Source organism: Sminthopsis crassicaudata, chromosome 3, assembly GCF_048593235.1.
Source record: "Sminthopsis crassicaudata isolate SCR6 chromosome 3, ASM4859323v1, whole genome shotgun sequence".
Classification (NCBI taxonomy): Eukaryota; Metazoa; Chordata; class Mammalia; order Dasyuromorphia; family Dasyuridae; genus Sminthopsis; species Sminthopsis crassicaudata.
In genome coordinates, this window is record NC_133619.1 from 348,782,929 (window position 1) to 348,798,917 (window position 15,989).

The 15,989-nt window shown below is 36.3% G+C and overlaps 1 protein-coding gene across 1 annotated transcript in view; it reads left to right on the forward strand.

The window, feature by feature from the left end:
- Positions 1 to 15,989, forward strand: part of ARHGEF4 (Rho guanine nucleotide exchange factor 4) — a 503,177-nt gene that overhangs the window by 13,442 nt on the left and 473,746 nt on the right. Inside the window, exon 2 of the mRNA XM_074301690.1 lies at positions 13,853 to 13,888. Coding sequence (XP_074157791.1) covers positions 13,853 to 13,888 — 36 coding nt within the window. The remainder of the gene's footprint in view (positions 1 to 13,852; positions 13,889 to 15,989) is intronic.

The window sequence follows — 15,989 nt, forward strand, 5'->3', positions numbered from 1 at the left end:
ATCTCCCTCCCCTCCCTCCTTCCCTTCCTTTCTTCCTCCTTCCCTCCCTCTCTTTCTTCTTCCCTCCTTCCCTCTCTTTCTTCCTCCCTCCCTCCCTCTCCTCCTCCCTTCCCTCCTTTCTTCCTTCCTCCTTTTCTTCCTCCCTCCCTCCTTCCGTCCACATTGGGTATTACAATTGTACCTACATATGCTCTTTAAAACACTTTTTTTTTTCTTTTTGTATCTCTGAACCCTCCCAAGATTTATTAGGGTTTATTGGCTAGATTTCTTCCTTAAGGACCATGCTTTAAAACAAAACCAAAATTACCAAATTTTGAATTCCACAAACATAGCCTTTGAGAACATAGAATCCTTCTACATCATGATTAAGCACCAGAAGAGAACTTTAGGGAACAAATCTCATCCCTTCCATCTTCCACCATCAATGCTATCTTTTGATGGATTCACTTTTAGTGAATTGGCCAACAGTAGGTCCAAAGTGAAATCTCATTTGGTCATTTTTTGGATTCTGATTGACTCGGTTTGAATGTTTCTGCTTTGGCTAGAAACCCTGAGGGTCTTCACCTCCCAGATCAATTAATTAATTTAATTAGATTTTTTTGGACTGTATGACAGAGGAGATTCTTTGCCTCAATTGCTACCCAGCCTTAATCACTGAATGGGTGTGACCTCAGTTAAACTAAGTCCTGTTGAAGACCTTGGCTTAAAAAGGCCAAGGTCTCCCATTGCATCTAGGGCCATCTCCAATTGTCCTGATCCATATCTGGTCACTGGACCCAGATATCTCTGAAGGGGAAAATGAGGCAGATGATCTTGCCCAGCCCTCCCTCACATGAATCCAATTCACTTGCATGTTATGGCATCACCTCCTGAATGTCACGGTCCTCTTTGAGAATGAATAGCAACAAAAATCAGCCACAAACCCCAAGAATAATTTTTTGGGGCAATTTTTTTCAGAGTAATTTCTCATAGATACTCCTTCCTCATTTTGTACTTGTGAAGTTGATTGAAGAAAAAAAAAACAATTTTAGGTCTTTACATTTATCCTAATTTCATTTTTTCATATTTCATTCAGATCAACATTCTAACTTGTCAGTCTTTTGAGATCCTGATTTTCATTCAAACTATGAGCTGTCCCTCCCAATTCTGTGTCATCTGTAGCTTTGAAAAGCACACCATCTGTGGGTTTATCCAATGCCGCACATATTCCTATAACGACTCACATTTCTACTGTGCTTTATAATTCATGAAGCATTTTTCCTTACAGCAGCCCTGTAAAGTAATCCATACTAGAATTATTATCCTTATTTTATTGATGAGGAAGCTGGTTACCTAGCTAGTAAGTGTCATTGCTGGGATATGAAGTAGGATTTTTTTTTAATTCCAGCCCAGTGTTTTTCCATCTACTCCATATTATATCTGTGATTCTTAATAAATAATGAATTGACTCAAATAGGATGAAGATCACAAATCCTAGTTCCTGCAATAATCTAAGTCAGCAAAGTTCTGGTTCCTAGATCATACCAACAAATGTCAGTGAATATCAAATAAATATTCACTTGGGCATTCTAATTCTTAGAGGTTTATTCTAATAGAAAACATAATATTTATCTCTAAAAATAGGTCTTTTGAGGGAGAGAGTGAAGGGTGTGAGGAAGAAGGAAAAAGGCAAAACATGGACTCCTCTTTCAAATATTTGAAGAGCCATCATGTAGAAGAAGAATCAGACTCATTTTGAGTGGTGCCAGAGAATAGAACTAGTTCAAAGTTGCAGGAAATCAGATTTTGCCTAAAAACACATTTCTGAAAACTAAAATTATGGGAACATGAAATGACCGGCTTCTTTAGGCAGGACATTCCATATCCTTGACCATACGATCATCTGTCAGGCTGTTGTAAAGAGGATTCTTGTTTTGGGTGGGACTTTGGACTACATAACTTCAAAGGTCTGGGATGGTAGGATTTCATGAACTTAAGGGACCATCCAAGTCTTCTTTTCTTCTTCCTCCTTGTCCTCATCCTCCTCCCTTCTTCTATTTATTTTCCTCATCTATTAAAGTATGTTTCCTTCTTGGCAAACTAGGATTTTATGATGATGTGAGACATATCAGTATTCTGCTTCAACATGTACTTCACATTACTTGTTTACTGAAGGATTATATCATATACATTATCACTAAATTGACTTTCTCAGTCAGAAAGTCTGACCGAGGCTTAGATGTTTAAAGTTAGATGTTCAAAGTTCCCCTAAAACAGAGATTTTAATCTTATTTATCAATCAATCAATCTATCTGTAATCTATTTATCTGTTTGTGTCAATCTACCTCTATAGATAGATATAGAAATATTTTTGATTTCCTGAGTAATCATATGTGTTTTATTTTGTACATTTTAAAACATTCTGAGAGGGGTATCCATTGGCTTTCCCAAGCTTCATTACACAAAAACATACTTAAAACTCCTGAGGCAGTTAAGAGGCTGAGCCATTACTCCTAGGGAGGGGAAGAGGTAGCAAGAATGTGATCCAAAAAAGCATGGCATACTACATTGTGGTAGAACTGCTGGAAGCCTATCATTTGTTGAGAGCATGACAGGGAAAATAGTGTGAAACAGGGCAGATTACAGATAGTAGCTCCCCAGGGAAGTTAGTTCCTGGAGGGAAGCTTTCCAATTTTAGGATTAAACAGATCTTTCAGTTGATAAGACCCAAGATAAGTGAGGACATGATAAGAGATCTCCTGCCTGGGCCTGACCAAGTCCTGGCCTGGGTACTGAAAAAACATGATATAGTATTGCTGAATCATATTTATTCATTATATCCTTACATTCATCCATGTTCTTTCCTAATAAAATTCAAGGTTGGGAACTATTCCATTTATGTCTTTGTATCTACAAACCTAGCACAGAATATGGCATATGGCAGTCATTTAATAAATGCTTATTGATCTACTGGTATTTGAAAAATTATGGAAAACAGACAAGACGCTAGAGCAGAAACTGGGCCACTAAATCATAATAATGATACTTGTTGGCGCATATTGACTTAGAAAACCATATATTAGGATTATCTATGTTCTATTGTATTTTTATTTCTTTTGGGAAGCTTATGTTGAAACCCTCTTCAATAATTGTTTGATATTTCATGCTGAAAGATTTCAGAGAAGAAAATGTCCTATTTAGCATCTGAAACTATGCCCAAAGGGCCATAAATCTATGAATACCCTTTGATCCAGCAGTGCCATTACTGGGTCTGTATTCCAAGGAAATCATAAAGGAGGGAAAAAGACCCACATGTGCAAAAATGTTTGCAGCAGCTCTTCGTGTGGTAACAAAGAATTGGAGAATGAGTAGATGTCCAGAAATTGGGGAATGGCTGAACAAGTTGTTGTATATGAAAGTAATGGAATATTATTGTTCTATAAAAGATGAACAAGCTGATTTTAGAAAGGCCTCAAAAGATTTACATGAACTGATGCTGAGCAAAAGAAGCAGAACCAGGAATACATTGTACACAATAACAGCAAGAATGTGTGGTGATCAACTATGAAAGATCTGGTTGGTTCTTCTCAGTGGTTAAGTGATACAAAGCGATCCCACTAGACCTTGGACAGAAAATGCCATCTGCATCCAAAAGAGAACTATGGGGATTGAATATAAATCAACACAAGCTATGTTCACTTCTTTTTGTTCTGTTTTTAAAATCTCTCCCATGGCTTTTTCCTTTTGTTTTGATTTTTCTCTCCCAACATGATTCATAAAGCAATATGTATTAAAATAAATAAATGAAGAAACAGAAAAAGGAAAATGTTCATTACTTTTTTTCAAAAAAAAGAGGAAGAAGGTAGATTTTTTAAAAAAAATTCTTAAATGAGTGAATTTGTTTGATTTTGGATAAATGTCTAGAACATATTATGAAAGGCAAGAAATGACCACCACTTGGGTTCATCAACAGTAAGTTGTAGGATTCCCCATTTCTTTAATTTAATAAGGATATTAGTTTGTTTGAGGCCTTTAAATGGCTCAGTGAATAGAGTATTGGGTCTGAAGTCAGGAAAATCTCAATTGAAATTTGACTTCAGACATTCACTTGTTGTGTGATCCTAACAAAGGCACTTAACCTCTGTTTGCTAATGCACTGAAAAAGGGAATTGCAAATCACTCGGGTATTTTTGCCAAGAAAACCCAAGAAAAAGAGTTATGAAAAGTTGAACACAACTGAACAACAACAATAAATTAGTTTATTAGATCAAAGAATTTTCATGGATTTTATGTATAATTATGTGATCCTGGGAAAGTTATTTTTGACCTCTGCTTGATGGTACTAGAACAATGGCCTGGCATAGCTTCTTCACAAATTTGTAGAAGTAATAGACCTAGCAGATGTATTGAGATGTGGAATAGAGAAACGGTCTTTTCATTGGGATATTCTGGGAGTCTATGGCTGTGGTTCATACATTTTATTATTACTAAATTTGGGGCATTTAAGAATAATGACTGGGAACAGTTATGAAATGTATTTTTAAAATGTTCTATAAATGCTTAAGACCAAGAGAACAGTATTGCATAATGTGTTTACAATATGGAATTTTAGAAGCTTGATCATCTTGTGTTTGGATAAGTTGTATTAACATTGGCACCTTCGGCTTTATTAGGTGGTGAGTTTCCTGTCACTGAGCATGTTCACAGAGGGACTAGATGACCACTCATGGGGCATGATGTAGAGGAGATATCTATATTAGATAAGAAGTTGGACTGTATGACTTTTACAAACCATTACCACCTGAAATTCTAGGAGTTTCTTTCTGTTTTTTAACTCTACTTAGAGTTTTCACTACACAATTTCACTCTTGCTTCTGTGTTGATTAGAGCTGTTCTGTTTCATGAAGATGTCTATCCTAAATTGCTCAAAGCAGAGCGATCAAACATAGCAACACTTGGAGTACTCTGAACCAAATTAAAATGTAATTGTAAAATAGTTAACAAATAAAAATACAATAAAACATAGATAATGTTTTATTGTATTTTTATTTGTTAACTATTATTAACTATTAACTATATTAATTTGTGGTTTTTAAAGTCATTCTGCAGCCTACAGGGACTTGTTTTTATTTGAATATGATACAATCATTCTAGAGTATACAACACACAGTTCTATACACAGGTTGCATTCACTATACCTGCTTGATATTTGCTACTTGCATTTTGAAAAAAATGTCATTTCCAAGCAGAGTTTTGGATGACATTCTCTCACCCTAACTTGCCCTGATGCTTCTTTCTTATTTGGGCTAAGAGGTCTTTTAGTTTATACAGAAATAATTTCACACTTCAGCTACTAGAGAGTTTAAGCTAATATTGACAGAGCAGTTTTCACCTCAGGCTGCCCCTCTGTAATTATATAGGTCTGCCTCAGGCCAGATCACATCTCACCCTGTAGAACCCAACTGAACTTGTTGTAAAAAATGTTGAAGCCATTTTCTTTGGCTCTCCTGAGAGTCTGTGCATTCCAGCTGCTCTCAGTTGAAAAAGACAAATAAATTCTTGGTGTTTGCACACATTTTTTTGTGAGTGTATTTGGCTGCCAAAACTGACAGTTCCTATACTGTTGGAAAGAGAAGTAACATTTGCTTTTTTTTATTATGTTATTTTGTTTAAGACTTTGGTTGCTATCTTAAAGTTCCGGAAAGTTTCAAGGAAGGAAAGCATTAAATCACAGACTTGTCTATAACTCAAAGTCAGAAACTCTAGGTTTAAGTTCTAGTTTTTATCCTTTCTAACAGTATAGGCAAGACACTGACGTTTTCTGCTTCAGTTTCTTCATTTGTAAGAGGAATATAAGTCATATTACTTACCTCTCAGAGTTGTGAAGATAACATTTTTATAAACCTTAAACGAGCTGTGTAGTATTGGTGGAGCTATGAATAGGTCCGACTATTCTGGAAAGCAATTAGGAATTATACTGAGAAGTTTCTAAGTGTCCATACCCTTTCACTGGGAGATCCCATTGCTGGGAATACACACTGAGGAGATCAGTGATAAGAAGGATAGAGTGAGCATTTATTAACTGCTTGTTATGTATCAGGCACTGCACTAAGAAAGATCTCACATGCACCAAAATATTTATAATAGCAAAGAAGATGCCTACTTATTGGGGGACAGTCAGATAAATTGTGGTACATTAATATAATGAAATATTACTGAAGTATAGTAAATGACTTAAATCAACTGATAAAAAACAAAATAAGTAAAATCAGGAAAACAATATACACAATGATCACAACAATGTTAATGGAAAACATTATTGCAAAATAATCAAAATTGAATGATACAAAATTGTAATGACTAAGTTTTGTCCCAAAGAGATATGAAAGTTTGCCTCTTCCTTCTTTGCAGAACTAGGGGAACTATGGATATAGAACACTGATACGTTGATTAGTTTTGCTGAACTATTTTTCTCCTTTTTTATACTCTGTCATAATGGATGGTTGTCTGAATTCAAGAGAAAAAAAGGAATATTTGGGGAAATAGAAGTGTTATAAAACCAAAAGATTTCAATTAAAAATTTAAAATAAATACAAAACTAAATATACACTCATAAAATATATTATTTAGAAATAATGATTATCACAAAATAAACAATAATGGTCAAAATTACTGGATTGAACATCTGGAAACCAGGATCTCAGCAGCCACTTTGAAACTAAGTTACTAAATGATGTAGGTAAGTTATTTTACTTCTCTAATTTTCCAACTTATAAAATGGGAACCATAATGCCCTTTCATGTCTGCCTTGTCAATTCTTATAACTTATGGTCTTAGAGATTTATTTTCCTGAGACTTAGGTAAATGTCTAGAAACTCATCTATATTCAATCAGCAAACAAGCATTTATTAAGCAGCTACTATGAGCAGCTAGCTGGCACAATGGATGGAATGCTTGGCCTGGAGTCAGAAAGACTCATATTCCCAAGTTCAAATATGGCCTCAGATAGTTATTAGCAATTTGATTCTGGGCAAGTCACTTACCCCCATTTGTCTCAGTTTCATTATTTGTAATATGAGCTGGAAAAAATGGCAAATCATTCCAGTATCTTTCCCAAGAAAAAGGTCAGATATATCTGAAATGACGGAACAACAACAAATGTGCAAACCTCCGTGCAAGACATTGAATGTACAAATATAAAAACAAGAGTACATGCCTTCAAGGATGTTACATTCTGCTGGATTAGGGGTAAATACAACACATTCACAGTTAAGTAGATATAAAAAATATATAAAATACGTACAAAGTGATGGGGATGCTAACAACTGAGGGGCAATGAAGGTCTCCTGAAGAATGTGTCCTTGAGACAAGCCATGAGGGAAACTCCAAGGAGAGTAAACAAGAAAGTCATCAAAGGAGGAGAGAGGGACTGTCTTATATAGAGAAGATGGTACTAAAGTTTAAGATACATGAGAACAATAGAAAGGCCAATTTAGATGGAATGCTTTGTATCTAAGGAGAGGCTTAAGTAAATGAGTCTGGATATTCTCGAGTCAGATTGTGAAGGGCTTTAACTGCTACAATAAAATTCAGTAGCCATTTATTAAGAGATACTATGTACCTGGCATTTTGCTAAGCACTGGGGTTACAAATAAGAAAAAGAAAGACAGACCCTGCCCTCAAGGAGATTACAATCTAATGGGGAAGAAGATAACATTTACAAGGAAGCAGAAAAGGGAGAAGGGAAAGAAGGCATGGATATGAGGGTCAAGATGAGATGGACTCCAATCTATATGATAAAGGTGGAATTTGTTTATTAGTCTACATACAGTAGAGACCTCTGAAAACTTTTTGACCAGGGGAATGATATGGCTAGACCTGTGCTTTTAAAGTCTTAATTTAAAAATTACTTTTGTGGAGGATGGATTGGAAAGGAGAGAGCCTAGAATCAGGGAGAACAATTTGGAGGCTATTGCAATAGTTCAGGTGAGATTTGATGAAGGTGGTCGTGATATGAACTGAGAAAAGGATATAGATTGGAACACCTTGAAAAAAGAATGAATAAAACTTAGAAGTTGATTGGAAATGGGGAAAGCACAATACCTGGCACATAATAAGTACTTAATAAATATTTGTGCATTGATTGATTGATTGAGGAAAGAATCAAGGATGACTCCCAGGTTGTGAATCTAAGTGACAAGAAGAGTGGTGGCCTATTTTAAGGAAATTTAAAATTAAAACTAAAAAAGAAGGTGGAATGATAATGAAAATTTTGGACATGCAACTAATAAGTGTCAGAAAGTGGATGTGAACCCCAAGTCTTTCTGACTTCCAACCTAGCACTCATCCACTAAACCTCTGGCAGCCTACAGATTATCTCATGAGATAATGTATCTGGGGACATTTTGATTTTAGCTTTTATAAAGAGCTATTTATCATGAAGATAGCAAGGACAGAACACAAACACCAAATACCTAAGGCACATTCTCCCTAGTAACACTTCAATAACTGGGGAGTATGGGCTCAGTATTCTCATTAATAATAGATAAGTATATAAATAAGTAGGTAGTTAGGTAGATATGTAGATGGATGTATAGACCATTTATGCAGGGCATGTGCTAAACACTGGGGATATAAATACAAGAAAATAAGATAGTCCCATCTGTCAAAGAGTAGGGCAACTAGGTAATATAGTGGATAGAGTGTTGGGCTTGGAGTCAGGAAGAGAACTTCCTGAGTTCAAATTCAGTCTCAGACACTTACTAGTTGTGTGGCCCTGGGCAAGTCCCTTTACCTTATTTGCCTCAGTTTCCTCATCTGTAAAACGATTGGAGAAGAGAATGACAAACCACTCAAAACACTTTGCCAAGAAAATGGGGTTATGAAGAAGTAGGTATGGCTGAAAACAACTGAATAACAACTTTCAATGAAATTAAATTCTAATAGATGAAGATAAATCCTGAAGGGGGATAAAGGCTGAGATACTAAAGCAGTCTGGGGAGTGATTGAGTTGAGCTAGAAGTAAATAAGCAGCATCACTGGGGATCCTCAAAAATGACTGACAGGGGTTCACCAATCAATGAGCAGACCTCAGGGCAGAATCTTATTTAGGTGGGCAAGGCAGTTGATGGGGAGTTTGGGATATTCTGGAGATTGAGTTGAGTTGGGAGTGAACTTGGTTGCAATAGATTCACATCCATTTGCAGGCTAGTCCCTGGATGAGGGACTGTTGGTTCCAAAGGTCATTCATCTAGGTCTTAATTATGGACTGACTGGCTATCCTACCTGCATAAATCTATTCCATCATCTCCTGATGGCTTGTTCTCCTTCAGGACTCACAAAATCACAGCCATTTCTAGCCTCCCTAACCTAGAAGAAAGAATGAATACCCCAGAAACAGAACAAGTACCAGGATCATAAACTCTTAGCACAGGTTTTGAATGAGAGGATCCCAAGGCTCCTCCTTGGAGTACTTCCAAAGTGTTATATAATTACAAAATAATATTTACTAAGGATTTTAATGGCAGGGTAAATTCTAAGACTGTTGAGTTCTTTTACTGACTCTTTTTCTCACTTTATTTATGTGTATTTTATCTCCCTTTATACTAACCTAACTTATGTAAGATCCTTCCTCCACCTTTCGCAATCCACTGCTCTCTCCCTTTTACCCTCAGCTCATTTCAAAAGTCAAAAATATCTTCATCCCTGAGTCAGTATAGTGAATTGTCTAGAACAAATACTTGACCAGTTTGTGGCCAAGCTTCTGGACCAGTAAAGAATAGTTGATGAGCAGGGTACTTGGATTGGCAGCATCTTTTTGGGATTTCAGCCTAGAGCAATTGCTCAATTCACTCCCCCTACATACCTGACTCAGAGATGGTTGTCTACTTTAAGCTAAACTGTTTCGAAGGACAAAAATGACCAGCTATTTATTTCATACTGTTTCTCTTGGGGAAGAATGGGATCTTGGGAATAAGCCTGAGTGAATTCTCCTCATCTTACTCTTGGGGAGGGCATTTTCTAGACCCGAAGGAAGAATCTGGGTTTGGGGGTGTAATTTGGATGTTAGTAGAGTTTGAATAGGATAATTCTTATGTATTTTAATGTATTGGGCAGGGGTTCTTAAACTGGAGTTCATCAATTTTTAAAAGCTTTTTGATAATTGTATTTCAACATAATTAATCCTTTTATAATCTGATGTATTTTGTTTTAAGCATTTAAACACGTATAAATTGTAGATGCAGATGATTTTTCTATACATATTTGTATTCAAACATGTATGTATGTATAAATATGATTCCAAAAAGGGATGCATAGGTCTCATCAGTTTGTTGAAGGGATCAATGACATACAAAAAGATTTAGAATCCTCTCAATTATGACAGGTTAAGGCATATTATTTTTGGCTGATGAGTGCAAAGAGATTTGTTGGGAATACACAGAGTTTTGTCTATGCTACATTTCTGTTCTTCTCAAACTTCCCAGCTACTGGTTGATAGACCACAGGTATATGTGTTCATGTGTTCAAACATATTTATTTATGTAAAAATATGATTCCAAGAAGGGATCTATAGATCTCATTAGATTGCTGAAGGGATCAGTGACACGCAAAAAAGATTAAGAACCCCCTCAATTAGATGATCTGTTAATACAGGTTATAGCAGATTATTTTTGGCTGGTGAGTACCAAAAGGTTTGGGAATACACAGAGTTCTGTCTATGCTACATTTCTACTTTTCTCAATCTTCCCAGCTACTGACTGGAGAGACTATAAGTAAATGTGCAATAGAAAGTATACACAAAACATACAAAAAATAGGAAAATTATAATGATGATGATAGTATTTAAGTAGTGCTTTAAGGTTTGCAAAGTTTACAAATGTTATTTTATCTTCACAATGACTCTTTATTACGAAGTTGTTTATATTTTATATGTGTGCTCCTTCAAAGAAGGAATTGTTTCATTTATGTCTTGGTCTACCTAACCCCTAGCACAGTGCCAGGATACACTTGTGTTCAGTCATTTCAGTCATGTCTGACTCTTTGTGAACCTGTTTGGTATTTTCTTGGCAAAGATACTGGAAAGGTTTGCCACTGATACTCTATCTATTTCAGGGCTTAGCTGCCCTTAACAGTTATTGAATGCTTGTTGAATTGAGTTCTTCAAACTCTCTTACAGAGGTATACATGTAGCTTTTCTTAGACTTTTCTGGGAGTTCTATTTCCTACACTGGTCACTGATTTACTATATCTGTTTTGGGATCAAAGAGAATAATTCAAATCATTAAGGTGAATATTTGACTGAGAACCTACAGTGCTTAAATCACAAATGAGTTGTTAAAGTGACAAAGTCAAGACTTGAAAACACATTTTGGATCTGTTTTCAGGGGTCTTTTTTGGACCCAGACTTTAGATTCCCAGCCTTTTTTTGCTGTCCTGAATTTGTTCCAATACTATGAGTGGTGCTTTATTAGGTACTATGGTAGCAACTAAGAGAAGGAGAGAAAGAAACAAGCATGTATTTATTAAGCACTTACTATGTGCTCAACATTTCATCAAGCACTTTAGATATCCTCACAACAACCCTGGGAGGTAGGAGGAGGAGCTATTATTATTCTCATTTTGCAGTTGAGGAAACTGAGCCAGAGGTTAAGGGACCTGCCTAAGAGTACCTAAGTAGTAAGTGTTTTAAGGCACATTTAAACTTAGATCTTCCTAATTCCAGTTCTTTATGTCATCTAAGTTTTTGCTCTTAGGGAACTCCCCAAAAGATGTGAAACAGATGATTTATTAAATACTGGATTGCATTGAAGTAGATTGGCAAATCTCACTGACCTGCTTCTTCTCCAAGTCATCATCCCACTCCCTGCTAGAAAGATTTGATAAACTCAGAATCTTGGATTCAAATGTTGTACAATTATAGTTGAGATGGGGTCATTTGGGGGGTGCTTATATACTGGGGTTTAGCATCTTCTGAGTAAAAGTAGAGTTTGGAGGGAAAGAGAGGGAGTGATAGTAGGTCTGGGGAGTTGGAAAGGGCAACTTGGTGCACTAAATTGTCTTGGAATTTTTGGCTTGGCTTTCTATCAGCCCTCAGCTGTTCTGTTGGGTGTGTGGAATTTTGGGAAAAGGAAGCCAACTATTTTAGTAATTCACCTCCTTTATGGTTCAATTTACAGTAAATCTGCTAAGTACCTTTGAAAAGTTTGTCAGGAGACATGGTAGGGGAAACAGGATTGGAGGCCAGGGGTAGCACCAAATGACCTTTTCTGTTAAGAGACTTATTTTGCAATGAATAAACAGTAAAGGGGCCCTGTTTGACATTTCTGCCTGGGGAAGGGAGTGATGATAGTCTGGGGATGGGGATGATAAGCTAAAACTTATCACACTGAATTTGCTGCTACAATCCCTTTTTGGAAGTCTTGCTCTCAGATCACATCTCCAAGAAAAACATGAGTAATAATGAGAATACAGTTATCCCTGTGGCCCATTACTATGACCCCCTAACTTCTTTTTTGTCCTGGTTTACTCCCACATTCATGTCTTTTATATAAAGTATTTTTTGGTCTGTAGGAAATGCATTTTTAAACTTCACCTTAATTTCCATCTGTCTATCTGTCTAAATTTGTCTAAAGCCACTTAAATATTTGAGCTAACCCTCATAAATATTAACCATCTCAGCTCCTACAGCAAGACAGTTTCTATTCTTCCCCCAACACTATCCAATCCAAGTTTTTGGTTCTTTCTCCTTTCTAAAATTAACCTTGAATTAGTTTTGTGTTTATTTAACTGTGTGCCTGTTGGATACCATTCTCTACCATCAGTAGACTGTCCTCAAGGGCAAGAATTGTTGCTGTCTGGTGCATAATATGTGCTTAACAACTATTTCATGAGTTGAATTAAGTTGAATTGAATTTTTACCAGCAAAGGAAATGAGCAGCTAAACTATTCCCTGAGGAGTGCTGTGGAAATACCAATGTGTTTTATCTTAAGTAAACCTGAAATAAATACACACATCTAGTAATTATATGGTGATTACTCGGTCTACAAAGGGATTAATTAGAGGATTCTTTTAAGTAGTGCAGTTGCTAGTGGAATGGGCCTAGAATCAGAAAGATCTATTTCAAACCCATCGTCCAACAACCTGTGTGAAACTAGGCAACTCACTTAAGCTCTGTTGTCTAAGTCTCCTCAGTTGTAAATCGGGGGTAATAATTCTGACACACACAGTGTTTCATAAAAGCTTAGTTCCTTTTTGGAACATTTAAAACAAGGTTAAACTTATTCATTTTGAAAATTTTCACAGAGTCTTTCTAGAACATATTTATTGTATAAAGTGAGGTACACCTATAATGGCAAAGCTACCAGGGCTTCCTTTGTAGCCTTCTATTGATAATTCCCATTCATTTCATGTCAGAAGCATTTGTCATGACTTTGTCAATGGAGAAAAATTTTGCTTTCTTGTTTTCACTCATCTCTAATAGAAATCAACTAGTTATTCAAAAATGTTATTCTGAGAAAGTGTTCATAGGTTTTACCAAACTGTCAAAGGAAACTGTGACATAAAAATGATTAAGAACTTGCAATCTATTTCAACCTTATCATCTATAAAGGAGGAGACTGAGGTGCAAAGATTTCTCAGAAGTAACTAGGCATAGTAAGCATTAGCGTCAGGATTCAATCCCAGGTTTGATAACAGTTTATCTAAACTTCTTAGCCCTTAGCTTTCTCAACGGTAAAAATGACCTCAAGAGGCATCTTCTAGCTCAAAGTTAGTAAGCTTTCCACTATACTGCTCTGGTTGTGCTTTTGGTTATCAAATTATCTTTCTTCCTAACTTTCCATATTTTTTCTGTTTTTTATTTTCTTTCTGCAGAAAGCTTATGAGCAAAGATCTCGTTCATCTAAAGAGGTAAGACTTTTTTCCATTATGATCACATTACCAAAATGTATACAGTTAAGTGGTTGGAAATTCAGGAGTAGCCACTTCTTTCAACTCTTCAGCCAGGGAGAATTAAAAGCCAAGTGTTGGCTGATGACCACAAGTGTCATAAGTGATCAGAGAAGGAAGCCATTATTATGCACTGGGTGAGTAGGGAGATCTTTGCTCCTGGCATGAAGCTTAAGCTGGATCTTTGGGAACTTTTGACATCTTTGTCTTTCTCATTCTTGATAGGAGACATCTGATCTAAATAAATAATCTCCTTTTGCTTTTTCCCTTTTACCACCTGATCTGTAGAGTTTATGTGATACTTGGAACATAATGTAGAGCAGGAAGCTGCTCCAGATTTCCTAGGGCTATGCTTCGGGCAAGGTACCCCATTTTCAGGATCTCAAGAAAGTGCCTGGGCAGGGAACTTAATTCAGTTTCTTTGTCTTTGTAACATATGGAGAACTAGTTGACAATGAATTTCATTACTGAATGCCAATTGGATGTGTTTTGGCTGGTTAAGGGCACATGAGAAGCAATATGGAAGAAGATTTAGGCAGGAAATTGTGATGATTTTGTCATGCCTGATTCTTCTTGATACCATTTGAGGTTTTCATGGCAAAGATACTGTCATTTCTGTCGCCAGCTTATTTGACAGATGAGGAACTGGGGCAGACAGGGTTAAGTGACTTGTTCAAGATCACTTAGCTAGTAAATGTCTGAGGCCTGTTAGAATTCAGAAAGAGAATTCTGATTTCCAGGCCTTAAGGCAGAAAAATGTGGATTCAAATCTTGCTTCGGATGTTTACTAGCTGTGTGATCCTTCCGAAGTGACTTAATCCCTCCATATAAAGGGTGGATTCTCTGGCTTCTTAGATCCTAATGACATCAAAGTCTGTGACTTCTAAGCACTAAGGGATTATTTGCTAAGGTAACTTCAGGTAACCTTTCCTTTTGTCCTTCCAGGAAAGAGGAAAAGGAATCAGTAAAGATCTGTCATATCACCTACTTGTGGGCAGCTAGGTGGTACAGTGGATATAATGCTTGGTCTGAAGTAAGCTAAATAAATAATCTCTACCCACTCAAACTCTTCAGGGGAAAAATATGGTAAATTCAGAGCAATTGAGACTAATTTGGTTCAAGTTTAATTTGAAGAACATTTTAAATACTCCTTTTTTTTCTTGACTCAAAAGATTTAAAAAGAGGTATGACTCTTGATTGAAGGGGTTTACGAGGGCTTTTTAAAAATTAATTTTGTTTTAGTTCACATTTCTCTTTTAAAAAACTGGGTTCATTTCAGGTTTCAGCCGATTTATTGTGGTTCATTATGGTTTGGGCTTCCTGATTTGGTTCGGTTTAAGTGACCTTGTTTACTGTTATGGCTCATTACACAGTAACCAAATGGACTCTTCCCACTGGGAGAGTGAGATTTTTGAGAGCCAGTCAGTTGAGACTGATAGCTCTTGAACAGTCAGAGACAATGTTCTCCTTTCTTTTGTTTTCCCTACAGTGCCTCATCTGGGCAGGGGTACATAGTGGATATTCAGTAATAACCTAATAAATGAATAAATGAATGAATAGATGGATAGATTGATGGATAATGGATATGATAGCTGAATGTAGAGGTGGAACAGTTGGGTTGTAGTATATGACCATGATGGAGGCTTGATTTTTGCATGTTCCACTTCACCTCCTATTTGAGACTACTACTATTAGTTGGATATCATCACTGAATGCTTCATCTAAGGTTGAATGATAAGGCTGTACATTTAAGAATCATAAGACAAAAATAGACTCTGTCCTTGATTGGCTATCATAGAGTAGAAGCAACTAGGAAATGTAGTGGTTAAAGCAGAGAACTTAGAGATTTGAAATCAAATCCTACCTTAGACATTATTAATTGAGTGACTCTGTCTGCCTCAGTTTCCTCATCTGTAAAATAGGAGCAATAATAGCAAAGCTACTTCCATGTTTGTTGTAAGGATCTAATATTTGTAAAGCATGTTATAAATCTTAAAGTGTTCTATAATGCTATCTATCATTGTGAATGATTCCTAAAATACTTTTACTTGTTAAAACCTTT